This window comes from Zalophus californianus, chromosome 2 (genome assembly GCF_009762305.2).
Source record: "Zalophus californianus isolate mZalCal1 chromosome 2, mZalCal1.pri.v2, whole genome shotgun sequence".
Taxonomy (NCBI): Eukaryota; Metazoa; Chordata; class Mammalia; order Carnivora; family Otariidae; genus Zalophus; species Zalophus californianus.
The window spans coordinates 106,084,880-106,112,798 of record NC_045596.1 but is presented as its reverse complement, the minus strand read 5'-3'; the positions used below and the strand labels follow the sequence as shown (position 1 = coordinate 106,112,798).

Sequence of the window (27,919 nt, the reverse complement as noted above, 5' to 3'; positions counted from 1 at the left end):
AATGAAGTTAGAATCAAGGAAAAAAGCTCATATATAACAGTTTTAAACTTTATTATCAATACAGAGACACAAACATTCTCAAAGGTATATTTTTTGTTCCAAGATATATTCACATTAGCCAAATTTTATTTTAAAGATAAAAGTAGGCACACCATTTTATATCTTTTCCATCCACATGTTTATACTATCATAAAGTCATCAATTTTTTATGATCAGATCTAGAATCTGTGCTTATAACAGGTATATGATAAAATAAACTATACATAGTAATACCTGAGCTGTCTTAATAGAGATGTTGTAGAAGAAAGTTTACTTCTGCCCATAAATATGATGCCATCTCCTGATAAGCTTTTAATATTTGTCATATCATATGATTTTAAAAGATGAGAAGACAGTTATATTAAGAGAAGAGCATTTAAAAAGAATATGCTTTCATTTCTTAGATTTTAGTGTTATACATTTTAATTTTTCATCAGAAAAGAAAAAGATTTTAAACTAATAGATATAACACATACTACTTATAAGTCATATGTCTCATTAAAGTTTGAGTCTAAGTAGGAAGGAAACCCACATTTATCTGATTTTTAGTATTTAAAATCCTTGAAAAAGCATATGCTTTATTGTAGAATTAGGATTCTAAAAAATATTGACAGTAATAACACTCTATTAAATTGTATACAAATGGCAGCTATATAATTTGTATGTTTAACAAGTTAAATACATGTATTTCTTAATCTCCTGATGAACTACCTCCAATATCAATATTAAGGAATTCTTTAATTTTATCATATAGTACCAACACCAAAGCACCCCCTGTACCACGAAGGATATTGGAGAAGGCACCACGAAAAAATGCGTTGATTCCCTCATGTTGGTGTATCTTCACAAAGCAGTCTAATGTTCCTTTATATTGCCGTTCAGCCTCACCACTCTATACAAAGGAAGACAAATAGTTTGCCATTGTTTTAATATCTTTCATCCTAAGAGATTTTTTTCAGCACTAAGGACAGATAAAATTAACACTCTGTTGAATAAGTATGTTGCATTAATAGGCATATATTGAATATTGCACCCAGTGGTTGGAGAATACTCATACTTCTCTGGCCCACTTGAAAACTGACCATATATGAGGCTTAAATTTCAAAAGATGGTCATCACATACTATGATTTACCTTCTCACTACATTGCAATTAAGTGAGAAACTGACAGCAAAAAAGACAACTAGAAAACTATCAACTGTTTGGATACTAAGAAAAACACATCTTAGAAGATATATAAAACCTAATAATAACCATGAAACTCCTTAACTAAATTTGTAAGATGAAGCTTGAGTGGTAACTTATAAGGAAATTAATGACGTTGAAATATTAGAAAGGAAAAGCTGAAAATTAATGAGCTACCCAAACATTTTTAAAAACCTAAAGAAAGTAGAAATAAGAAAGTAGCCAGCAGAAATTATGAAATTAAGGAAATAGGAAATAAATACAACAGAAAGCATACAAAGTCAAAGTTAGTTATTTGAAATACAGTTTACTGACATATTTCTAGAAACACTGTTCGAGGAAAAACGAGAAAAGTCTCCAAAGTTATTAGAAACATCAAAGGTATCATCACTGCAGATGATCCAGAGATTAAGAAAAAGCAAGATGATATTACAAACAACTTCATGAAACCTATTTTGAAAACTCAGAAGAAATGGACAAATTCCTCAAAAAGTATAATTTACCAACAGAATAAAAAATAAAACATTAGAATAATATATGAAATTCACTAAAGTAATCTAATCAGTTGTTGAAAATCCTCTTATAGAAAACTACAGGTCCAGATGGCTTTATATGTGAGCCTTACTAAATATTCAATGAATATTTAATTTCAATCTTACAGAAGTTATTCTAGAGAAGAGAAAAAGTGGAAGACTCCCCCATATATTTTATAAGGTTTGCATAACCTTGATACCAAAATTAGACTAGGACAATACAGGAAGGAAAAATTACAAACCAAAGTCACTGAAATAATGTAAAACTTCTGAACAAAAACTAGCAAATCAAACCCAGCTAAAAATATAAAATACAATATATAATGAACAAGCTGGGTTTACTAGACATATACAGTTGGTTTAGCTCTGGAAAACAGGTTAATGTAATATATTAACATATGAAAAAAGAAAAATGAAATCATCTCAACAGATATAGAAAAATGAAATTATCTCAACAGATATAGAAAATCATCTCAACAGATATAGAATCACCATTCATGTTTAAAAACTGTTGTAACCCAAAACAGAAAGGAACAGCCATAATATGATGAAGGATAACTACAAAAACCCCACAGCTAACATTAATTTATGTAACTTTGAAGGCATTCCTATAAGATTAGCAAAAAAGACATGTTGGTAATTATTACTTCTTTTTTTTTTAATTTATTTATTTGATAGAGAGAGAGCACAAGTAGGCAGAGCAGCAGGCAGAGGGAAAGGGAGAAGCAGGCTCTCTGCTGAGCAGGGAGCCTGATGCGGGGCTTGATCCCAGGACCCTGGGATCATGACCTGAGCTGAAGGCAGACGCTTAACCGACTGACCTACCCAGGAGCCCCTAATTATTACTTCTTTAATAACACTGAATCAGAGGTCTCAGTCAGTGCAGAAAGGCAAGAAAAGGAAATAAAAGGTACAAGAATTGATAAGAAAGGGGAAGAAACCTCGCATTAATCACAGATTATATATCTGTGTGTGTAAAACAACAAAAAACCCCCACACAACCTAAGAGTGTATATATAGATTAGCATTTGTAATAGGGTTTAACAAAGTTGTTGGATATAAAATGAAAATACAAAAATTAAAGTACTATTATGGGTTTGCATTGTGTCCCTCCAGAATTCATATATTGAAGTCCCAATCCCCAGTACCTCAGAATATTACTATATTTGGAGACAGGGTATGTATGTATGTATGTATGTATTTATAATGTATTATTTGTTTCAGGGGTACAGGTCTGTGATTCATCAGTCTTACATAATACCTAGGGCTCATTACAACACATACCCTCCCCGATGTCCATCACCCAGTTACCACCCCATTCTCCTCCAACCCTCCAGTTTGTTTCCTATGATTAAGAGTCTCTTATGGTGGGCGCCTGGGTGGCTCAGTTGGTTAAGCAACTGCCTTCGGCTCAGGTCATGATCCTGGAGTCCCAGGATCGAGTCCCACATCGGGCTCCCTGCTCAGCGGGGAGTCTGCTTCTCCCTCTGACCCTCTTCCCTCTCGTGCTCTCTATCTCTCATTCTCTCTCTCTCTCAAATAAATAAATAAAATCTTAAAAAAAAAAAGAGTCTCTTATGGTTTGTCTCCCTTTCTGGTTTTGTCTTGTTTTGTTTTTTCCTCTCTTCCCCTATGATCCTCTGCCTTGTTTCTTAAATTTTCATAAATATCAGTGAGACCATCTGATAATTGTCTTTCTCTGATTGACTTATTTCACTTAGCATAATACCCTCTAGTTCCATCCACGTCATTGTAAATGGCAAGATTCCATTTTTTTGATGGCTGCGTAATATTCCATTGTATATATATACCACATCTTCTTTATCCATTCATCAGACAGGGTCTTTATAAAGGTAATTAAGATTAAATGAGCTGGCTAGGGTAGGCCCTAACCCAATTTGGCTATCTTTATAAGAAGAGAAACAGAAAAAAGACCATGGGAAGACACAAGGAGAAAGCTCTCTACAAGCCAAGGAGAGAAGCCACCAGAAGAAACCAACCCTGCTGGACACCTTGACTCAGACTTCTAGCCTCCAGAACTGTGAGAAAAAATTTCTGTTACTGATGCCACCCAGTCTCTGGTGCTTTGTTATGGCAGTCCTAGTAACACACACATATACCTAAAACCCCATACACTCACAATTTTTTTTTAATTATTTTGATAATAAGTTGCAGATTATCATGTTCCTTACCTTTAAACACTTCCGTGTGAATTTTCTAAAAATAAGAATATTTTCTTGCAAACCCAAAGTACATCAAAACAGTATCATTTACCTAATCCACAGCCTGTATACAAATTGATTTTCCATTTAAAAAGGTTTTTCAATGTATTAAACTAGAGCTACATATAGATCAAGAGGAAACACACATGTAAAAAGGAGTAACTTTAAAAATAGTCTATTAGTGAATAATAATAGTTACGTTTTACCTTTTCAGGTGGCCTACAGGGTTCTCCCAGGACCAATTATAGACATAAAATGAGGATGAGGATAATGATAGTAACTACACATCATAGCATTGTTTTGAGAATTAAATGAGTTAAATTGCAAAATGCTTAGGACAATATCTGGAACACAATAAGCATTATATAACTATCCTAGCTTTCTGGCCTCATTATTTTATTTTCAATTGCCCTCATGAACCTTATCATCTACGTATACTGAACTACTTACTACTACTACTCAAGCCATACCTCCATGTATGTTTTTTCCCCTCTGCTTAGAATGTTCTCTATCTGGAGGAAAAAAATCTATTTACAGAGATTTAGCTCTCCAAGGGGCTACATCTGATCACTTTAAGCATTTAGGTATCCTTCTTCTATTGCATTCCCGGAATCTATGCACATTTCTATTTAAACCATTAACTGTATGCATTCAGTGCTATGCTATGAATTTGGAAGCAGGTTCTACCTTATTTTATTTGTGTTGCTGCAACTTAGCATAGATTAGGCACTCAAATATTTGCTGAATAAATGAATGTAACAAGTAACATCAATGAAGACTGTACCAAAATTTTGATTTGGAGATTTATATTTATTTATGTATTTATTTTTAGGGATTTTATTTATTTGAGAGAGAGAGAAAAAGCATGGAGGAGGGGCAGAGGAGGAGGGAGAGAGAGTTTTAAGCCCAACACAGAGCTCAAGCTCACAACCCCGAGACCATGACCTGAGCAGAAATGAAGAGTCAGACGCTTAACCGACTGTGCCACCCAGGGGCCCCAGAGATTTATACTTAGAGCACACATCATTTTAAACAAGTTTTCATCCGGGGCGCCTGGGTGGCTTGGTCGTTGGGCGTCTGCCTTCGGCTTGGGTCACGATCCCAGGGTCCTGGGATCAGGCCCCGCGTCGGGCTCTCTGATCGGCGGGGAGCCTGCCTCTTCCTTCTCCCTCTCCCACTCCACCTGCCTGTGTTCCCTCTCTTGCTGTGTCTCTCTCTGTCAAGTAAATAAAAATAAAATCTTAAAAAAAAATAAAAAAAATAAACAAGTTTTCATCCTTGGAGTTAAAAATTATTTTTACTAAAATGTATTACAACAAATAATGACATATGTCAGTAGCTTGTGACAGGGTTTATTCTACTTAACCTAATATTCATTTAGGATAGACATACTACTCATCCAATCACTGCCACCCCTCTCCACCTTTCAAACAATATGTTACAGGAGTGGAAGGCATTTCTATTCTAATAACAGAAAAGGAAGAAACTTTTGCTGGACGATGGCTGTTTTGGAATAGGAAAGGATGTAAGACAGAGCACATCATGCATTTATTTTAGTAAGTAAAACAGATGACCTGCCTTTCAGCCAAAATTTCTCTAAAATTTGAATAAATTATATTTGAATATCAAAGATATTGGAAAATTCAATTAAACTCACAAATAATAATATAAAATACCTGCATCATCATGCGTCTTCTAACTGTGTCAAAGGGATAAGAGAGAATTCCAGAGCATGTGGTCACAACTTGAGCAATGAAAAAGGAGACAAGAAATGGGGTTTCCTTTGGTTTTGGTAATAAGCCCTAGAAAAGAAAAACATGTCAAGTAACCATCTAAATTTCCCAAATATCTTAAATTCTTAAGTCAAAGTAGAACTTCCTATAATGAAAGAGGGTTCAATTATACTTAAAATGCAATAAAACACAGTTGGATTTAATGTGAAAAGATTAAAACAGTATCAGGAGATGAATAAGAAAGAAATATGCCACACATGGCTTTACTTTAAAAGCATACCTGAAAAAAGAAAGCATACTTGCTATTACCAGAGATTTGTTATTAATGGCAAACACTAGGGGAGATAGCTGCCAGTGACCAAAAAAGTTCTTAGCTTTCTTCACAGAGTTGAAAAAAAATTAAATAATGCCTGACATTATCATCAATAGGTATTTGATAAGCATCTTTAAAGCTCTAAGCTAGTGAAGAAACACTCCTAAATTTTGTAACTACTACAGGTGATAATAGAGAAAAACAGAGGGAGAGCATACATAAAATTTTCCATGACTAAATAAACATACATAAGAACTTGTTAATTTCCATTAACTTAATCTGTCTAAAAAATACACAAGAAACTGAAAGTAACATGTCTAGACCACAATAAAAATGACCTTCAATTACATTTATACTAATGAGGGAAGGCCAAGACAGTATGTTAAACATATAAAAAAATTTCCCTCAAGTTTTAATCTTATTTATAAACAACACTAATATTAACTTCACTCCTTCCTTTTGGAAGTGACTGAGAGCATGGGATTTTTGTTTGCTACTTAACACAAATTACTTAACTATTCCTAGGTTGTTTATCTTTAAAAAAGGGAGATATTAAAAGCTATCCTAGGATACCGCAGGGAAGTACTTAACAAAGTTCCTAGAACTAAGTAGTAACTCAAAATATGGTAGCCATTATTACAATCTTCCTCTTTCCTACTTCATGGAAATGCTGTTAAAATCTGAAATGAAAAGACAAATTGCAGAATAACCTGGAGAATACAATACAGAATCTAACAGTACCCAATAGATAACTGAGCTTTAGTAGCATTTATTACATTTAACTAGTTATGCCTTGCCTACTTTCTAAAATGATGAGATAGTAAGCTGATTATCTGCATGTCAGAAAGTGATAATAAAATGAATGTAAAATCAGAAAAACTCTTAGAAGATGCCTTTCTATATGCTAAAGATTTGATTTGATTATGATGTAAGCCTAATTAGCATGTTTTCTATTTGCAACATGATGTATAGTGAGTTTTTCAGTTGCAAACAGCACAAAAACTTAATGTTTGGATTTATGCTTTATATCTAAAGTCAGATCCATAATAGAGTTATAATTCAATAAGGTTATGGCAAAGTCACGATTAAACAGGATTCTATAATGTCTCTTATTTCAGCATTTATTTTGATTTCTATAATTAAAAGCAAAAGTTTGTATCTGCTGAACAAACTACTAATTAAAACAATAAAAAGAAACAAACTATGTATTTAATATATATCAGTTAAAGCCCCAAATTACCTTAACTGTGTCATATGCTCCAAAATAGGAGGCTCGGTACACAATGATACCCTGAACTGAAACACCAAATCCTTGGTACAAACCAACAATTCCATCTGATTTTGCTATTTTTATAATACAGTCACCTAAACCCTTGAATTGTCGCTCTTCAGGACCTAAAATAAAGCCATTTAAAATGTATTAGCAACATTATATATCAGACAAACACTTTAATCAAAGTAAATTAATCTTACAGATTTAAAAATTCTGAAACTGCCATTTAGAAATTTTTCTAATAAAAAAGAGCACAAATCAAAATCCTCCAATTTCTTTAAAGAGAATTAAGGTTTCAAATAGTATCTTAAAAGATTTTAACTGAAAATATTAATCTTATAAAAACAATCAAATTCAAGCAATTTGACTGGCTTAAAACATAAAATTACCAGAAGCTACTAATTGGAGTTCAGAAAATGGGAATGAAAAATTCTATGACTTGCTTCAGTTGAAAGGCAGAAAGCCAGATACAGTAAAAAGACAGTTAAAAACCAGCAACTTTAAGGATCATTAACATTTTAGATGAGTTATCATATTTTTCTAGTGTTTACTGGTTTTGATTTTATTTTCCCTTCACCTAGAACTCTTTGACAATATTTTAAAAATATTGTATGTAGAATATAGTTTTCAAAATAAACTAAATTCTCTCAATTCTGAGAGAATAGAAAATTATAGAACTGAACTAAAAACAAGATACAGGAATTTTTGTCACTTTCTTAACAATAACAAGAATATTTGAACTGCCAGTTAAACATGTTAGATGGAACTCATTATTTTCATCTTTGTTCAAACTGCTACCCTTTCTGAGGCATTTTCTCTAATCACTCATCTAAAATTGATGTCACTCCCTGCTCCTAAATATCTTTGCATGTCATTTATTGCTAAATGATAGTATATTTTGGTCATTCATTTCTTTTATTATTTGTGTCTTCCCCTAAACCATAAAGTACATGAGCCATGAGCTCCATGTTTTATATGCGGTGTCTATTTGTATGTCTCTCATCTTATATCTGAGGCAGGGCCTGGGTCCCAGCAAGCACTCAATAAGTATTTGTTGAATAAATCTCTGCTTTCTTAAGAAATTCCACTAAAATGGTAATAAAAGAACAAAACAGGTTTAAAGCCATATAGGCAAGAACAGTACATGGCAGAGAATGAAATCCACAAATTTTAGCAAGATGGAAAGCAGATGGAGAAGTGGTAAGTCAGAGCAGAAAAAAGCTGAAGCCTACGTTCTTACAGAAGAAAAAGCAAGCCATTTTACCCCAATAACCTCAGAAAGACTTAGAAATTAGAGGAAGTAAGTATTGTTCTTATGGTGAAAGCAAAGTAGCATCTGGATGCTCAAAACCTCATCCTTGAGCAGCAAAGTGACTTGCTCCTCTGCCATCCTCAGAACTGAACACAAGCCTCCAGACTGAAGGGGGCCAATTGAGTTACTTCCACAATTGCTGAAAAAAGTCTCACAAGATATATCATTGTGAAATGTCAAGACCATCAGGAACATAAAGTAATGAAAAAGAAAAAAAGTCATACACAAAAGGATTAACAGTTAGGAGATCAGTTTCTTAAGAGCAATATTAGAAACAAGAATCCAGAGAAATGCTTTCAAAATTGTGAAACAAAGTAACTTTAAAGTAGAATTTTACATATGGCCAAATAGTAAGTAAAAGGGTCAAACAGAGACATTTTTAGACATGTAAGATCTCAATCTGTCTCCTATCCACTCTTCTCAAGAAGCTCAGAAAGCTATTAAAGAACATAATCTACCAAAACAAGAGTATAACAAAAACACAGGAAGATGTGATAAATAAAATAAGGAAGGAGAGAGGAAAAGGGAATCTCTAGCATGAGAGCTGTATATGTAACCTGGAGAGTACCATAGTTGAATAAGGAATAACAGGAATAAGTTCATGGAGGGATAGAAGAGGTGGCTCTCTAGGAAAAAACTAGAAGTAAGTTACAAGAAGTCTTTGTATTTGCTCTTTTGTTACTGCAGTGCTGGCCTTCCCCTTCCTTCTTTTGAGGGAAAAGAAAAACATAGTAATCTTTAGGCCCAAGACTCTACCATTTGGTTTAGGGTAAGATTTTAGAATGTATTTCAAGCTGTCATTATAGCATAACTACAATAAATAATGCTTCACTCAAAACACAAAGAAGGGAGAGTTAGTATTTTTGAAAATTCTATACCTTTTCCAATATCAGCACCTAATCGGGTTCGGGCAAAGTCTAGCGGATAAACGACACATAAGGATGTTGCTCCAGCAGCTCCACCAGAAGCTAGGTTTGCCAAAAACCACCTCCAGAACTGAAACATATTAATTAAAAAGTGGTTACTATAGAATCTGTTTAAAATTCTTATTTTTATAAAGGTTAAGAAGCCAGATTTACAAACTTGCTTTTATAAAGTAAACATTTATAATAATGTATATCATATTATCCAAAATATTTCCCTTCATGTCCATGAAGCTTTGTTTCTTTCCAGGCAGTCTGGGAGATACAGTTTAAATGCTGATACACAGAAATTCTAAGATATTTTAATTGCCTCCAGCAAAAGTAGCCCAAATTAGCAAATGAGGCCACATAAGATAATCATCTCTTTAGACTATATAAATTTTTTGTTAATACTCATGTTAGTTATGGCTAAAACGTTAGGCATCTATGGAGGCTTTAGTTGTACCCTTTTTTTGGTACGGGGGGCAATAAGACTTCATAATGTCATATTTTCACTTTGCAATTTTAGTAGATATTTAAACAGCTCAAAATTTAACAGCTCAAAAAATATATTACTTTCAACTGCTGACATGAAAATTGGCAGAAATCAATTATAATATATTTGAGCAGCATGTAACTTAGGCCTTACTAATCTACTACTGGTTCACATGGACTATTGATAAATATTTAAAGTGTGCCCTGCTTAGGTCCAGTAAACTGCTTTTCAGTATCTAGAGCTTACTGGAGAAGAAAGGAATATTTGAATTGGAGTGGTTATAGAAAATCTAGGGTACAAGGCCACTGTATATTCTAGTCAAGTTCAGTTTCTTACTTTATTCTGTAAGTCTCAGATAGCTTTGGAACTCTCAATTTTCTGTTGGCCTAGAAGGACTTTCCTATCTTCTTTAAAAGTATTCTTTTTTTTTTTTTTTTTTTAAGATTTTAGTTATTTATTCATGAGAGACAGAGGAGCAGAGAGAGAGAGAAGCAGAGGGAGAAGCAGGCTCCCAAGGAGCAGGGAGCCCGATGCGGGACTCGATCCCAGGACCCTGGGACCATGACCTGAGCCGAAGGCAGACGCTTAACCATCTGAGCCACCCAGGCGCCCCCTATCTTCTTTAAACAAAAAGTTACTGATTTATACTCTAATTCAAATTCAACTTCTTCCATGACACCTCTGATTTCTAAACCTATCCAAAACTGTGTGTAATCATTTCTCTCCATAAATACTTCAGATCTCAGAGAATTAAAGGTGAATCCTGTGACCAATATGTAAAATATGTCAACATGTTCCAGATTCTCATTTAAATAGTATTTACAATCACTTTCTACTTTCAATTTATAAGTATTTGTATACATGTTTTATCTTACCTCATAAGGACTATAAATTTCTTAAAGTCAGGATTATTGTTATTTATTTAAGGGTTTTACTGAGATATATTTATACACCATACAATTTACCAATGTAAATTCACCATACAAGTCAACGGATTGTTAGTATATTCAGACTGTGCTTCAGAACATTTTCATCACTCCCCCCAAAAAAGCCCAGAAGTCACACAACATCCTCCCCATCCCCCTGAGTCCTAAGTAACCGTTAAGCCACTTTCTGTCCCTAGAGATCTGCCTATTATGGACATTTCCTACACATGGAATAACACAGTATGTATCTTTTGTGACTGGCTTCTTTCATTTAACATAATGTTTTCAAGGCTCATCCATGTGGTAGCAGGATTAACGTTTCATTCTTTTTTATTGCCAAATAATATTCCATTATATGGATTTACCACATGTTATTTACCCATTCATCAGTTCATGGCCATTTTGGTTGTTTGCACTTTTTTGAGGCCAAGATTCTTAATTCATCTGTTTATTTCACAAAACAAGTCATGGGCCTTGCCCAGAATAACAGTAATGCATTCAATAAATATCTGTTTAATGAGGTACTAGTAATCCCACATACTGTCCTCAGACTCTCATGGCTCCTTTTCAGTGAAATTCCTAGGTTTTGTATGGGTACCCATGTTTCATAATCACCCAGAGGCATCTGACCCAAAGGTAGCTAATCCATAATCTAGTACATAATCTGTAACCTGGTAGAAAAAGATGAGCTGGACCAGAGTCTATTTCTTGGGAATTTGACTCTAAAATCCTATGCCAATTAACAGGAAGGACAGAAATGGAAAAGATATTAAATAACTATTTTAGGTCTCAGATCTCTTTGAGATTGTTGCAAGCAATAGAACCTCTTCCAATAAAAATCACATATGTATAAACACACTTTTAGTGGTTTAAGGTATTCCTCAAACATTCATGGATTCCAGGAAGGCAGATCAATGACTTTCTGGGTAGATTATCATATAATTTATTATTCAAACCATGACACTTCTGACAGTGGAAGTGGGGCTTTGGAAAAAATGACACAGGCAGGCAGAACATGTGTAAGTAGTATGGCCAACCTTCTGATGGAAGAAAGGAAGGGGGAAGGAGGAAAGAATGAAAGGAGCAAGGAGAGGGAGAAAAGAAGTATCTATGTTGAATTATAATCTTGCAAGTGTTCATATAACAAAAAAATCTATCCTTCCACAATTAAACATGAAAATAAAACAGACCGAGAGGAGGTGGTGTATCAGTATAAATCAGAGTTTCAGTTATTTTAAGTCAGTAATTTCAGATATTACTATATTGTAAAAGGAGAGAAATCAGGGAGGGAGAGGAGGATGAAAGAATCTGAGGGTTTTGGAGGAAAATAATCTTGTTTATTTTCAACTTTAGACAAATAGATATCGCATTAACAGACTCAATGATGCACTGAAGAACAAATGCCCTAGAACTGAAGTTGTTTCTAACAAAGTTTGTCTGGGCATGAAAGAGCTGAGAGAAGTTCTAGTCTTCCTTGTCAGGGCTGTACTGGAAGCTACTAAAACGTGGCAGAGAAACATTTTGTGCCCAGGCTCAGCTAAGGTTCACTCAGTTTAGTTACCTCAGTTGACAGAGAAATAAGAGTGCAGTTGAAGGATCTGAGTTTGGGAGTTAGAAAGACCTGAACAAATGATTTGGTCAAGTGCTCTCACCTCCAAGTCTTGCTTTCCTTACCTTTACATTTAGGATTAAAAATAACTACCTCAAAGGGTAAGGTGAAAATACAATGAAACAACATATACAGTAGGCATATAGCTCCCCATCATGGTTATTATTATTAATTTTTTTTAAAGAAGGCTCTAAGTCCAGTGTGGAGCCCAACATGGGGCTTGAACTCATGACCCTGAGATCAAGACCTGAGCCAAGATCAAGAGTCTGATGCTTAACTGACTGAGCCAGCCAGGCGCTGCCCCCCCCACCATGGTTATTTTTAAAAAGCTTCTTACTTTGAAAAAATTGCAGAATCACATGCATCCTAAGAAAGGATACAGAGAGAGTCTATAAACCCTCCCAACTAATTTCCCTTAATATCTAGCATAACTATAGTAGAGGAAATCAACATTGATAAAGATTATCTTATTCAGATTTCACCAATTTTACGTGCATTTGTGTGTGTATTTAGATATATGCAGTTTTATCACATATGCAGATTCACGTGACCACCGCCACAGTCAACAGTTCCATGATAAAGATCCCTCGATGCTACCCTTTTACAGCCATAACCACCTCCCTCTCTTCTAGCAACCACCACTATGTTTCTATCTCAATGATTTTGACTTTTCAAGACTGTTATATAAATGAAATCAGAAAGCAAGTAACTTTTGAGATTGAGTTTTTTTCACTTAGCATTCAAAGTTGCTGCATATATCAAGTTTCTTTAAAAAATTATAAAATATACAAAACATAAAATTTATCATTTTAGTCTTTAAAGATTTGAGAGAAAGAGCATGTGGGGGGAGGGGCAAGGGGAGAGGGAGAGAGAGAATCTCAAGCAGACTCCCCACTGAGCATGAAGCCCAACATGGGGCTCTATCTTAGGACCCTGAGATCATGACCTGATCTGAAACCAGAAGTCAGGCACTTAACCCACTGAGTCACCCGTCACCCAGGTGCCCCCCATTTAGCCATTTTTTAAAAAAAGATTTTATTTATTTATTTGACAGAGAGATAGAGAGAGAGCACAAGTAGGCAGAGTGGCAGGCAGAAGGAGAGGGAGAAGCAGGCTCTCCGCTGAGCAAGGAGCTGGACGTGGGGCTCGATCCCAGGATGCCAGGATCATGACCTGAGCCGAAGGCAGCTGCTTAACCAACTGAGCCACCCAGGTGCCCCCCATTTTAGCCATTTTTAAGTTTATAATTCAGTGACACTAAGTACATTCACAATAACATAAAAACCTCACTCTTCTTGGGGCACCTGGGTGGCTCAGTCAGTTAAGCGTCTGACTTCGGCTCAGGTTATGATCTTGGGGTCCTGGGATGGAGTCCCAAGTCAGGCTACCCACTCAGCAGGAAGTCTGTTTGTCCCTCTGCTTCTCCTCCCATTTGTGCTCTCGCTCAAATAAAGAAAATCACTTAAAAACACCCAACACAACACTACTCTCTACTTCCAAAACTTCATCATCCCAAGTAGAAACTCTGTACCCATTAGATAAAACTCTCAGTCTTCCTTTCTTAGCCCCTTATTCTCTTTTTTGTCTCTAGGAATTTGCCTGTTCTAGATACCTAAGTGGGATCATACAATATTTGTTTTATCAAAAGTTTGTTCCTCTTTATTGCTGAATAGTAATTTATGGTGTGATGCACCATAGTTTAACCATTCACCTGTTGAAAGACATCTGGGTTATTTCCAGATTTTGGTCTATTATGAAACAAGCTTCTATGAACATTGTGCACACTGGTTTTTGTGTGCATTTAAGCTTTCATTCTCTGGGATAATGCCTAAAAGTGTAACTATTGGGCTGTATAGTAAGTTCACGTTTAGTTTATAAGAAACTGTTGTCCTCTTTTCTAGAGTGGCAGTTAACATTTTACATTCCCACCAGCAATATAAGAATAATCTAGCTTCTCTACATCCTCACCAACATTTGGTGTTGTCACTATTTTAGCCTTTCTGACAGATGGGCAGTGATATCTCATGGTGGTAGATCAATCACTTTTTTTCTTTTAATTTTATTTTATTATGCTATGTTAATCACCATACATTACATCATTAGTTTTTGATGTACTGTTCCATGATTCATTGTTTGCGTATAACACCCAGTGCTCCATGCAGTACGTGCCCTCTTTAATACCCATCACCAGGCTAACCCATTCCCCTACTCCCTCCCGTCTAGAACCCTCAGTTTGTTTCTCAGAGTCCATAGTCTCTCATGGTTCGTCTCCCCCTCCAGGTCCCCCCCTTCATTTTTCCCTTCCTACTATCTTTTTTTTTTTTTTTTACATATAATGTATTATTTGTTTCAGAGGTACAGGTCTGTGATTGAACAGTCTTACACAATTCACAGCACTCACTGGAGCCCATACCCTCCCCAATGTCCATCACCCAGCCACCCCATCTCTCCCACCCACCACTCTAGCAACCCTCAGTTTGTTTCCTGAGATTAAGAATTCCTCCTATCAGTGAGTTCATATGATACATGTCTTTCTCTGATTGACTTATTTCGCTTAGCATAATACCCTCTAGTTCTATCCACGTCACTGCAAATGGCAAGATTTCGTTTTTTGGTTTTTGATGGATGCATGATATTCCATTGTATATATATACCACATCTTCTTTATCCATTCATCTGTCAATGGACATCTTGGCTCTTTCCATAGTTTGGCTATTGTGGACATTGCTGCTATAAACATTGGGGTGCACATGCCCCTTCAGATCACTACATTTGTATCTTTGGGGTAAATACCCAGTAGTGCAATTGCTGGGTCATAGGGTAGCTCTATTTTCAACTTTTTGAGGAACCTCCATACTGTTTTCCAGAGTGGCTGCACCAGTTTGTATTCCCACCAACAGTGTAGGAGAGTTCCCCTTTCTCCGCATCCCCGCCAACATCTATCATTTCCTGACTTGCTAATTTTAGCCATTCTGACTGGTGTGAGGTGGTATCTCATTGAGGTTTTGATTTGGATTTCCCTGATGCTGAGTGATGTTGAGCACTTTTTCATGTGTCTGTTGGCTATCTGGAGATAAATCACTTTTAAACTCACATACTATATTTGTTTTTTCTTCCTTGCTTCTTTCAAGACCAGATAAGAAACCAAAAATAACAATTTTCTGTTTTTAGTTCTTTTTCTTCACTTTAGGGAGGTAAAGATGAGATAAAATTTTGATGCCCAAAGTCAGAAATAAAAGGGTCATTAATATCCAAATTTAGTAAATAGTATATTTAAATATTACATTACTTAATTGTGACTGAATACCTTTATATTCTAAATAACATAGCATGTTTTCATAGGAATACTAAAGATGTTTTTACCTCAGGCTCTAGTAATTTGAAATTTATTACAGATACTTACCAAGGATCAAAGTTAACTTTAAAACTTTTAGAGCAATGTTATTTATACGTTAGGAATAGATGCCAGTAATATAAATATTGTGGTTAACTCAGGAGTTAATTCTCCATTTGGCTTAGTCTTCTAGAAATTATCTTTTTGGGAAGGTGGGGTGGGAAGTGTTCAGTAGAGTTAAATCAGCAAGCCTGCATTGCCCAAACCCTTCATATACTGAGATCTTCAGGACCAGCCCCTGACCAGTTCCTTCATGAGAATGTCTAAGCCCTCAGAATATCCTACCTGGTAAGAGTCTCTTTGTATGCTGGAGGCTTTGGGCCACACCAGACAGTTTATGCTAACATGAGAATTTATGGTAAACATCTGTTTTTGTATGCTTGGGACACTGGGCTAACTTATATCAGTTTGATCTCCTGGGTTACTGGCGGTGGCTGGAGACTGAGTAGCTAAGGACAGTCACATTCCATGTCTACACAACTCCTAAAAGAATCCTGGACACCAATGTTCAAGTGAGCAACCCTGTTTGGCAACACACCATATGTATTCTCACACATCATTGCTGGGAGAATTAAGTACTGCCCATGTGACTCTACTAGGAGAAGATAACTAGAAGCTTGCATCTAGTTTCTCCTGGACTCTGTCCCTCTGTGCTTTTTCCCTTTGCTGATTTTAACCTATAGTTTTTTCCTGTAAAAAACCATGAGTGTAGTAGCTTTTCTGAGTTCTTTGAGTCCTAGTGAATCACTGAACACGAAGGTGATCTTGGGGACCTCTGATGCAGGTTCTGAGTCAAGAAAAGTTCCAATTATTACAGCTGTCAGCTAAAAAAGACAGGAATATTTTTCCAAGTGCCTACCATAAAGCAAAGTACTATGATAAACACTTTACAAGTAATCTCATCTAAATGTCATAAGCTTTTTTCACATGAGAAAACTAAGGATCACAGAGGTGACTTTAAAAATTCACACAGCTAAATAACAGAGCACCAGGATCCAAATCCAGATCTTCTAAGTCTAAAGAATTTTCTTCATTACCTTTATATCTCCTATGACAAAATAGTGCAAATTACTCATTAAACATTTGTTAATGAAATATAAATTGTGAGGGGTGCCTGGGTGGCTCAGTCAGTTAAGTGTCTGCCTTTGGCTCAGGTCATGATCCCAGGGTCCTGGGATCAAGTCCCACATCGGGTTCCTGGCTTAGCGGGGAGCCTGCTTCTCCCTCTCCCATTCCCCCTGCTCTCACTATCTATCTCTCTCAAATAAATAAATAAATCTTAAAAAAGGAGAGATATAAATTGTGAAAAAATGGGAATAAAGGATATGAAAAGAAATTTAAAAAGGCAGCAACAAATAAATGTTATAAAAACAGCTGTTTTTATAAAGAACCTCCTAGGACAGCTCAATTGATTGGTTGGCTGGTTGGGGGAAAGAGAAAAAGAGAAAGGATAAAGGGGAAGAGAGACTTTGTAAGGGTGAAGGGAAGGCCTTAAGAGTAACATAGGTGGTATAGTGTATATGGAGGCAACAAAACAAATAGAAACAAAAACAAATGACATATAGTTCATACAAATAGGAAATTCTGAAATTGAAATTCTGCAATCAAGGGAGTGATTACCTTGAAAAGAGAAAGTACTTTTTTGATAAAAAAAGAATCCTCCAACTTCAATTTATTGCTTTTCTGTTTTGTTTGATTTGATCTTCCTATGCACTTTAATATCAGCTAAGTAGAGCCTTAGTCACAAAAATGAAACAATGTACTTCTTTAGGAAATTAATTCCTCAGATATGTAGGAATACAGATCTGTTGATTGCTTTTTTTGAACTTTCTTACTGCAGTAGAATAGTGATTATAACATGTATATGTTTTAATATTTCTTCTACCATTCAGCACCTCCTCCCCAAATAAAACATCATAGGTTAAGGCAAATCCAACTATTTCTTAGAAAATAATAGATATTAAAATGTACTTACCTGTTTTTCTTTATTTACTCCAGACATGAAAAGTTGTTTGTATTTGTCTTTAAAAGCAAAATTTAGAGCCTGTGTTGGAAAATATCGGATAACATTTGCCAAATTACCACGCCAATAACTGAAGAAACCTACAAAAGAAAACATATTAAATATAAACTTGTATTATTAAAAAATTCCCATAGTTTTAACAAACTTAGTTATTTGAACTATCTAAAACTTACACCCTTTCTCATGAAAAAAATTAAGTCTACATGTGAATCCACTGAAGAAAAAAGGCAGTGTTAACTCCATGTACCCCATTCCAATTTTGTTAATTTCCAATAAAAAGCCTTAAATACCTTAAAATCTATGGAAAGTATCATCATTTGAATATAATGCTTTTTACTAGTAGAAAAACAAGAGCTCTCTAATATTTGTCAGAGAAGCTAGTAATCCTTAACCTCATTTCCAAATCAGGATATGCAACTCCTATGGTTAGAACAAATTGGTTTGTATATATACATACGAAAATGAGAAAGCATTAAGAGTCTAAAGTGGGGGCCCCTGGGTGGCTCAGTCTGTTCAGCGTCTGACTCTTGATTTTGGCTCAGGTCACGAACTTAGGGTTGTGAGATTGAGCTGCGCATGGGGCTCTGTGCTGGGTGTAGAGCCTGCTTAAAACTCTCTCTCTCTCCCTCTGCCCCTTACCACGACTCCCTCTCAAAAAAAAAAAAAAGAGTCTAAAGTAAACTTATTTTTACCTTCTGGAACCTAGCCAGAAAAGGGATCAATTTACAATTCAAGGCATTCTCCAGAGGCCTGATGGAGAGACTGGAGAAAACTTTCCATGCCCATAATCTTCCCACTTCAAATCTCCATGGACTGACCAATTCTTAAAATGCAGTCATTATGTTACCCCTACAATTCAGAGCTACCTTTATAATCTTTATAATTGAGCTGCCCTAGAATACAATAGGCTATCTCTTCAGCAGCCATAGTTGTTTCTAATGGATTGCAAATTGTCCAATGGTTTGATCTGGCTACTCTGAATAGGATACCTCTAGTCTCAGCTTGGAGAATACCCAGAATCAATCTTCTACAGATAAAAATTCAAATGAAAATAATCTCAGTTGACTGGGCTGATGTTCAAAAACTGAAAGTTATATTTACTTGTTAAATAAGAAAGTCTGATTTGTGGGGGGAAAAAAAACAACACAGAATTTTGGTGAATCCCAAACTGCAAGTAAAGCAATTGCACAAAGATAATTAAGAAGCATATTTAATAGCCAAGAAATAATCTCAGTACTCACAACTGATTCTGTTTTTACTAGGACATGGACCATGTAGTGCTAAATGCTACCATTTCCTGAGTATTTAATATGTGCCAGGCACTGGCCAAAGGCGGTATATTTCATTTAATCACCACATTATGCTTATGATGTAGGTTCTCCTATAGTACCCATATTATACATGCACAAACTGAAACTTTAGAAGTTTAAAAAACTGTCTACAGACATGGTTAATAAATAGCCAACCAGGATTTAGTCAGGTCTTGTGTCTGACAACAAAACTCTATTCCAGGTTTGGGTTTCTGGAGAAATAAATCTTAAAAAGTCCTAAGATTATTAAAGTGTGGTAAATAAACCTCTTTTTAAAAAAAAGAAACTGATTATTATAAAAAACTTTTGAGGCAGTTTAACAAAAACAACAGTACTAAATTCTAGGAACTTCTTTTTATTCAATCCTCATAATCACCCATGAGGATGCTATTAGTCTCTCCATTTTAAAGATGAGGGAACAAATTAAAAAAGAACTTCTAAGGCAGAGGGAAGTTAAGTAAGTCGCCCAAGGTCACTTAAAAAACTGTAGCTCTGGGATTCAAACCCAAGAAATCTGGCTCAATAATTTAGTCCCTTATCTACAATACTTTTCCATATATACTTTAATCAAGTGAATATTTTCTATACTAAGAAAGGTCAACTGTTTTTCTTTAATGGAAGCAAAGTAAAAATCTTAAAACATAAGAAATGTAAGCAAATTATACAGGAATATTTCTTGCTAGTTATGGCCACATTGAATTTTTGAGGGAGATTGGTGAATCTAATTTTTGGAGGTATTTTTAGTGATTTTTAAGTTCTTCGTTGTTAATGAAAACATTTAAGAAAGCATTCGTATTTTCTTAGAGGTTAGATCTCCAGAAAAGAAATACAGAGAATGAAATATGACTGTGTAAATGATACTGAAGAATATGATTTGATTTTCTAGACCATGGTTTATAGTAACACAATGACAGTTTATTGGCAGAAGACAAAGTCGATTTTAAAAGGATGAAAAAGAACATATTGGCCGGAAAATTGTCAATATGATCAAATGGGATTTAAGTTGAAAAAAAATAATTTGTTTTAAAAAAGTAAAGTTTAGAAAAAGTGCCATATATCAAAAGATATTAGAATTTCCATTTTATACATGGCTTTTAAACATTAATAGTCATTTTGGAAATGGCTCACTCAGCTGAATGGTACTGAGTTACTATGGGCTTTAGATTATAAGTTATTAGTAATAATTCTGTAATTATGATTATAGTCTGAATTGATATTTATTTCACAAAAGAATGTCATAGACGGGTGTGGGGGTGGCTCGGTCAGTTAAGCATCTGACTCTTTTTGATTTCAGCTCAGGTCATAATCTTAGGGTTGTGAGATCCAGCCCCACCTCAGGCTCCAAGTCCACAGGGAGTCTGCTTGAGATTTTCTCTCTCACTCTGCCCCTCCCCACCAAGCATGCTAGCTTTCTCTCTCTTTCTCTCAAATAAATAAATAAATCTTTAAAAAAAAGAGTGTCATATATAAGAGCAGTAAAAAGGTTTGTAACTTTGGCTAATGAATTAAACATAAGGGAAGATCTTGAAGACAAAGTCATCTGAAAATTAACACAAGACCATGAAAGAGTACTGGATTTATGAGTCAAGGGGTTTGGTAGAGTTGGCCGAAGAACCTATTCTTTTTAGCAAAAATGCATTTTGCATGAAAGAAACCTAAAAAATTCATCAAAACAAATGTCAATGTCTCAATGAAAATCTTAAACAAACAAAAAATCTAGAAACAAATAAATCCCTAGAAGTATAACAGGAAAACTGGCAGCTCTTAATGGCTTATATCTAAAAAAATATAATCTCACATACATAAAATACTTTTGCATATATTTCACAGAATTCACGGATTCCCTGAAGCTACAGTGCCAGGTCAAGAACTCCTCTCTGGGGGCGCCTGGGTGGCTCAGTTGGTTAAGCCTCTGCCTTCTGCTCAGGTTGTGATGCTGGGGTCCTGGTATCAAGCCCCATGATGGGCTTCCTGCTCAGTAGGTAGCCCGCTTCTCCCTCTCTCTTTGCCCTTTCCCCCGCCCCCCGCCACTTGTGTCCTCTCTCTCAGATAAATAAAATCTTAAAAAAAACCCATTTTAATCTTTTTTTCATAGATCACCCTTAACAAATTTATTCTTATTCCTTTCCTTGCATCTCACTGCTATACCATGCTTTTAGGAGCTTCAAGGTCCCTGCTAAGAGTGCAAAGGAAAAGGAACCTCAAAGTGAAATTGTGAATGTATTTTCTGTAGGAATATTATTTCTGGGGGCCAGGTTTCAGGGTTTTATTCAACTATACTTTAGGTACACTATGTATCTAAGTAGGTTGCCTCAGACAGACTACAAAAACCTACTTTTTGTATAATGCAAATACATTCATTTACAAATGAGTATCAGGAATATATGTCTGTAAATTTAAGAAATAATACATACTGATTAAAGACTTAAAATTTATTAAGTACTGGGACACCTGGGTGGCTCAGTCAGTTAAGCATCTGCCTTTGGCTCAGGTCATGATCCCAGGGTCCTGGGATCGAGCCCCGCATTGGGCTCCCTGCTCGGCGGGAAGCCTGCTTCTCCCTCTCCCACTCCCCCTGCTTGTGTTCCCTCTCTTGCTGTGTCTCTCTGTCAAATAAATAAATAAAATCTTAAAAAAAATAAAATAAAATTTATTAAGTACTAATTGCAACAGACACATGGTTTAACACTTTGTTTAACCTTCACAACTAGCATATTGGGGAGGTACTATTACTATACCCAGTATACAACTGAGGTGATTGAGGCTGACAGAAGTTAAATAAAAATTGCTGAAGGTCACAAGGTGAGGAAAAGGCTGGGACCTGATTCCAGAATCTGACTCCAGACCTAGAGCTATTGAATCTCTACTGCCTCTCTATAAAAATCCACTCTGGGTAAAAACAGTAGTATTTTTTAGTCAGTATAATCCATCCTGGGGGTGCCTGGAAGCCCATTTAAAAAAAAAGAATAATCCATTCTGGATAAAAACAGTAGTATTTTTGGTCAGAATAAAACAAGGGAAAAGAGTGATGCAAATGTAGGAATACTTTGACTCTCTCAAGTCATATAGAATAAAAGGACAGTTTCTTAAGAAACTGTCAAAATTGGTAGAGAAAAACATAGTAATTGTGGTATCTTTCTCTGTTAATAACAAAATATCTAAGTTTTTTACTTAACTGCTAAGAAAAAAATAATCTCTTCAAAATCTAAGGCTGAGAAAAACTATTATAAACTTAATTCTGAGAAAATAATTAAGAATTAAAATAGAACAAACAAATGAATATGGGGGGGAAAAAAGAGAGAATGAGGCAAACCATAAAACAGACTCTTAACTACAGAGAACAAACTGAGGGTTCCTGAAGGGGAGGCAGGTGGGGACACAGGTTAAATGGGTGATAGGAGGGTACTTGTAGTGATGAGCACTGGGTGTTGTATGTAATTCTACACCTGAAACTAACATTACACTGTATGTTAACTAACTGGCATTTAAATAAAAACCTGAAACTAAAAAAAAATAATAATTAAAATAGAGCTGATGGGAAAATGAAAAAAGTTACAGGGCCATTTACTGATGAACTTATTTGCCAAGAATGAGAATGCTAGGCATGTTTGGGTATAAATATTCTAGACTGGTGGGCTACCACATGTTTTGACAATATGCCTATCAGTAAAAAATATGTAAGCATGACTTTCAAATGTATATACACCAAAAAAATTATATACCTTTCCACTATACTACTCTATTATGCACATTTGTAAAATATACCCAAAATAGAAATTAAAAGGATGAAATAAAGATTTTTTCATTTAAAAACCTCTTACTTGGTACCTAGTACGTAGCAGACTTGCTGGGGATAGCATTAAGAATAAATTTCTTGGTCTTATAGAGCTTGTATTCTGAGAGAGAGGGACCAGGGAGACAGACAATGAACAAATAAATATGTCAAGTGGCTATAAGAACAAAAATAGTATATGGAGATGGAGGAATGAGAAAGGGCTATTTAGATAGGGTGGCTGGGAAAAACTTATAGCTAGGAGATATTAGAGCATAATTTAGTATTCATTTGAACAATTAAACAGTATTTTTAGATATCTTACTAATCATGATGTTTTCATACCATCATTTGCTATATATCTCAAGGCACTCTTAGGGTAACGTTCATTCTTAAGAACAGTATACATGAATCTATGTTTCAAATAGTCTTCTTGATCATTTCAAATATTCAAATAGCCTTCTTGTCTCTATAAATCCAATTGAGCAAACATAAACTATGTTTATTATATAATAATTGAGGAAGGGTGCATGTCATCCCCTCTCTAGTGTGTAAATTCATACTTTTTTTCAGAATGCCTTAGTGTCCTGTGATATATAATTCACATTTGGCCCAAGCGTAGGTGCCAGTGCCAACTCATATACCAAATATCATAAAGTTTATTTTCCCATTTTATTTAAAGTGAATGCCTAATATTTTCTTTCCATACCCCAAAACACTGTTTTGAAGATATAAAAAACCTCATGGTCAGAAACTCCTAAAAAATAAAAAAGAGTTCTGGTAGGTGCTTAAAAATGAGCTGCATAGATCAGATCTTTAAAAGATTAGGTTTACAATGTATTAAATAAAACAATTATTTTAATTTAAAATATTCTTACATATATGTATATTGTGCCCAGTGAAAAATTATTGCATAGACACCAAAATGTTAACTGTGGTGATTTTAGTAGTGATTTTACTTTCTGTTTCTTTATATTTTCTAACTTTCTATAATAAACATGGATTATTTGTATAATAAAGGTTTAAACAGCATTAAATTAATGCACACAAAGTTGGAAGGTCCTACAACCAACTAAAGAATAGAATAAATCTTTTTTTTTTTTAAAGATTTTTATTTATTTATTTGACAGAGAGAGACACAGCGAGAGAGGGAACACAAGCAGGGGGAGTGGGAGAGGGAGAAGCAGGCTTCCTGCTGAAGAGGGAGCCTGATGCGGGGCTTGATCCCAGGACCTGAGCTGAAGGCAGACACTTAATGACTGAGCCACCCAGGCGCCCCAAGAATAGAATAAATCTTTAAGAATAGCATCAGCCAAGATAAATCCAGAAGCTTTCATAAGCCAAGGAAAGTTTATAAGAAGTATGAAAGGTACCCAAAGAGATGTTTAAAGCTAAGTTCAGAGCTTTAAAATGAAGAGATCTATCTTTGGGGTAGAAAGAAAGCAGAGATAAGGTAAGATAGTGTGAGAGCATCTACTTGTGCCTAAGGAGTTCATTTTCTCAGGCTCATTTCATGTTGCCTAAAGAAAAGTTATCAGTAAAATTAGAGCAAACATGAAACACAAATGAAACTTCAGAACATTTGAGATGGGGATGTGTCTTGATTTTCAAAAAAACGACAGAAGGTAAATTCCAGAAAATAACAATTTCAGAACTTGATTGCCTCGGTAAATTCCAGAATGATCTACCACTGTGATTCTCAAACTTACCAGACTCAAGTCCTCTATACAGAACAAATATTTTACAATACTTCCTTTACTATCTAGAAATAGGATTCAAAGACTGTGACCTCTTCAACAATTTTTTACAAATCCATATAATGCCCTCTCTACAGGAAGATAAAATAAAGACATTTTGAATAAAATAGGTACTGTAATTAGTAAATTGGTGAGGCATGAATACACCACAGACAAAATAGATACCTGCCTCTACTTAATAATGAATGTTATACTTAAGATACCATTAACATTTCTTTTAAAAGGGCTTAATAAATATATTTGTGTATATAAATGTGCAATCATCATGAATTCAATAGTTAAGTGGTGACCAAATATCACAAGAAGAATTGGTGAGTTTTCCCAATGGTGAACAGTTCTCAGTACAATTTTTTTAGCGGGGCAAGGACAGAGGAAGAGGGAGAGACAGAGAGAATCTTAAGCAGGCTCCGCGCCCATCTGGTGCAGAGCCCCACACAGAGCCTGAGGCGGGGATGCAACTCACAACCCTGAATTCATGACCTGAGTCAAAATCAAGATTCGGACACTTAACCTACTGAGACACCCAGGCGCCTCTTAGTACAATTCTTAACAAAACAAAGTACAACATTCCCTCTACTCACATGGTAGTTGCATTTCTGGAATCAGTGTATATGGAAACTGTCCCAGATAGTTTGTGTTTATAAGTAAATCAGAGTTAGGTTCTAGGCTTAGAAAATCATAAACAGGTTTTACTGCTACAAGAATGCCCAGTGGGAGAACTGAGTCATTCAGGTTGCAGAATAAGTGTTTGTTGTGTAGGACTGGCCGTGTACAGCAGCAGGATGTTTCTCATCCCTGGCTTTTGCCTTTGACATCATTGCAATTAAGGATTATACCCTTCTATCTTTGTGCTAAACAAAAAATTCCCTAGAAGTTTGTAAAAAAAAAAAATGCCCCTAGGTGGCAATATTATCTCTGTTGTGAATTCTAATCTCTTAGCACAGTATACCATGGTGTGTGTATTCATAACAAAGCCTTGTATATAAGAATAGAAAACATCTTAAAGTTCTGCTTATGATCATCTCATTGGAAGGTAAAGAAAACAGGGACTGGAATACTATTCAGAATGCTCTCAATTTACAAGAGCCATATTGAATATGTTTAGGTTTAAATATCATTTAAAACACTTAAAATATAAAATAAATTAGCACTGATCAGCACAATCTGACCAGGATATTTAACTTTACCTGACTAAATATTTAAAGCAGATTAGCTTTAAAGAGTCCCTTACTTCTCTGAAGAGGTCTTAGAATATCACCCAAGAAGAGATAGGTTCCCACTTTTCCTTTAAAAACCCTGGTGGAAATGGGAAGCTTACGGTGATAAATGGGAGTGGAGAAATGTGAAGCACTATGAAAGATCTGACCTCAGCTCCCTAGACGGGCATTCTAAATTTACAACTTAGATGATGCCTTAAAAGTTACACTCAGGGGCATCAGTAGGTTGAGCTGGGTGGCTCAGTCAGTTAAGCATCTGCCTTCGGCTCAGGTTATGATCTCAGGGTCCTGGAATCGAGCCTGGCGAGTTGGGTTCCTTGCTCAGCAGGAATTCTGCTTCTCCCTCTGCCTGCCGTTCCCCCTGCTTGTGCTCTCTCTCTCTCTCAAATAAAATCTTAAAAAAAAAAAAAGAGTTACATTCCACCATAAATACTACACTCAACAGCTCAAGAGGAGTTGTAACTACATCCCTAGGGAGAGAAGGCTTTTTTCATGGAAGAGTAACCATAGACTTAGGAGTGGAAGAAAGGATGGCACTGGAGTTGAAGCCAGTTCACTTCTTGTTCAGAATACACAATAAATAAGCCCATTTCCTTTTTAAAGTTCATATAGAGTTTTCAGTTGAAATCAACTATGTGGGTGAATTATAGAAAATTGTTGATAAATTTATCCTCTTATCCACTTAGCTAACTTAGAAGCAATTCTGCAACTGGAGGATATTTAATGGTTAACAAAGCACTTTCATTATTTAGTCCTTGAAATCATTTCAATAATCCTGGGAAAAAAACCTCCACAATGAAAAAAGATCAAAATTTTAATTAAGGCAGGGCTGATGCAAAATATTACTGTCTTTATTTAAAATTTTGATATTTTGCTCATCTTGGATTTTTCGCATTTTGATTTATATCATTTGTCTTTTTGAGTTTTGGGAGCCCTCCACAAATTTGTGTAGGGGTGAATGCCTCTTCAGTTTCCGCCTTGGTCTTCAGTAGTTCTCAAGAATAAACAGAACTTCTTTTCACTGAATAGGAACCAGAGTACTGGGAGGCTCCGACACTTCCGTATCTGGAGTACTTCTCTTAAAAGTACTATTTCAACAAATATTTAAGCACCTTAAAGCACCTGTTAACATACAGCCAAGTACCTAATGGCATCTCCCTCAATCCTGGGAGGTGAACCACTTTCCTGCTGAGTCAGGCACAACTGCACCAAGGCATAAATCCTGATGTTGAGGAGAAACTTAAGAGAAAGAGAATGTGGTGGCCTCTCCTACCCAGGACTGGTCACGTTATAGGTCTTCTGGGCTCCAGGAAGCCTAGTCTCTTAAGAGTGGTTAAGAAACTGAATTCTCAACAGTGAAGAAATAAACTCATCACCGACCGATGCGGCTGTGGTGCAGTCCATCCCCTCTCGCTCCACCCCTTTTCTGGGAAGCTGACCTAGAATGGGAAAGGCTGGCACGGTGGCCTCTGGTACGCACCTTGCTCGTGGGGAATCCGCACCAGGCAGTCCACCATGCCTTTGTACTGCGCCTCGGCACTGATCTGCTTGGACGATGCCTGCACCTGCAGCAGCAGCTTCACCCGCTCGATGGGGGCCACCGCGGTCTTGGACACAGCCGCTGCGACCCCGCCTGCCAGCAGGTCCTTCCCGAAGGATGTGGGGTCAAAGAGCCGCTTTTCCGACTTCTCTTGCTTCTTCTTCGGCGGTTCACGCTGCATGGTGGGACAATGGAGGTAAAAACAAGCAGCAGCGGTGGGAAACAAGGCTGAGAAAGACGACAGAACGATGCAGAAAACCGCTTCGGCGTCGTCCTGCTGGGAATGCAGCGCTCAGGATGTCGGGATATCAGTGTGCCGGGCCCGGGTTCCCCGGAGCTGCGCAGGCGCCTCCAACCGCCTCCC

At 36.0% G+C, this 27,919-nt stretch overlaps 1 protein-coding gene across 4 annotated transcripts; it reads right to left on the bottom strand.

Annotated features, from left to right (window-relative positions):
• Positions 1–19: 19 nt before the first annotated feature.
• SLC25A31 (solute carrier family 25 member 31) lies at positions 20–27,899 on the bottom strand. Of its 4 annotated transcripts, none has more exons than XM_027600691.1 (6): positions 27,496–27,899; positions 17,912–18,039; positions 9,488–9,605; positions 7,390–7,419; positions 5,655–5,722; positions 20–931 (listed from the first exon to the last, which is right to left on the bottom strand). In XM_027600691.1, the coding sequence occupies exons 1-6, from the start codon at positions 27,734–27,736 to the stop codon at positions 731–733; spliced, it is 786 nt and encodes a 261-aa protein (XP_027456492.1). In that variant the 5' UTR covers positions 27,737–27,899; the 3' UTR covers positions 20–730. The 4 variants fall into 4 exon arrangements, with proteins under 4 accessions (XP_027456492.1, XP_027456494.1, XP_027456495.1 ...); XM_027600690.2 differs by having other exon boundaries at positions 21–931; positions 5,655–5,780; positions 7,265–7,419; positions 27,496–27,896; XM_027600693.1 differs by lacking the exon at positions 7,390–7,419 and having other exon boundaries at positions 27,496–27,898.
• Positions 27,900–27,919: the final 20 nt, after the last annotated feature.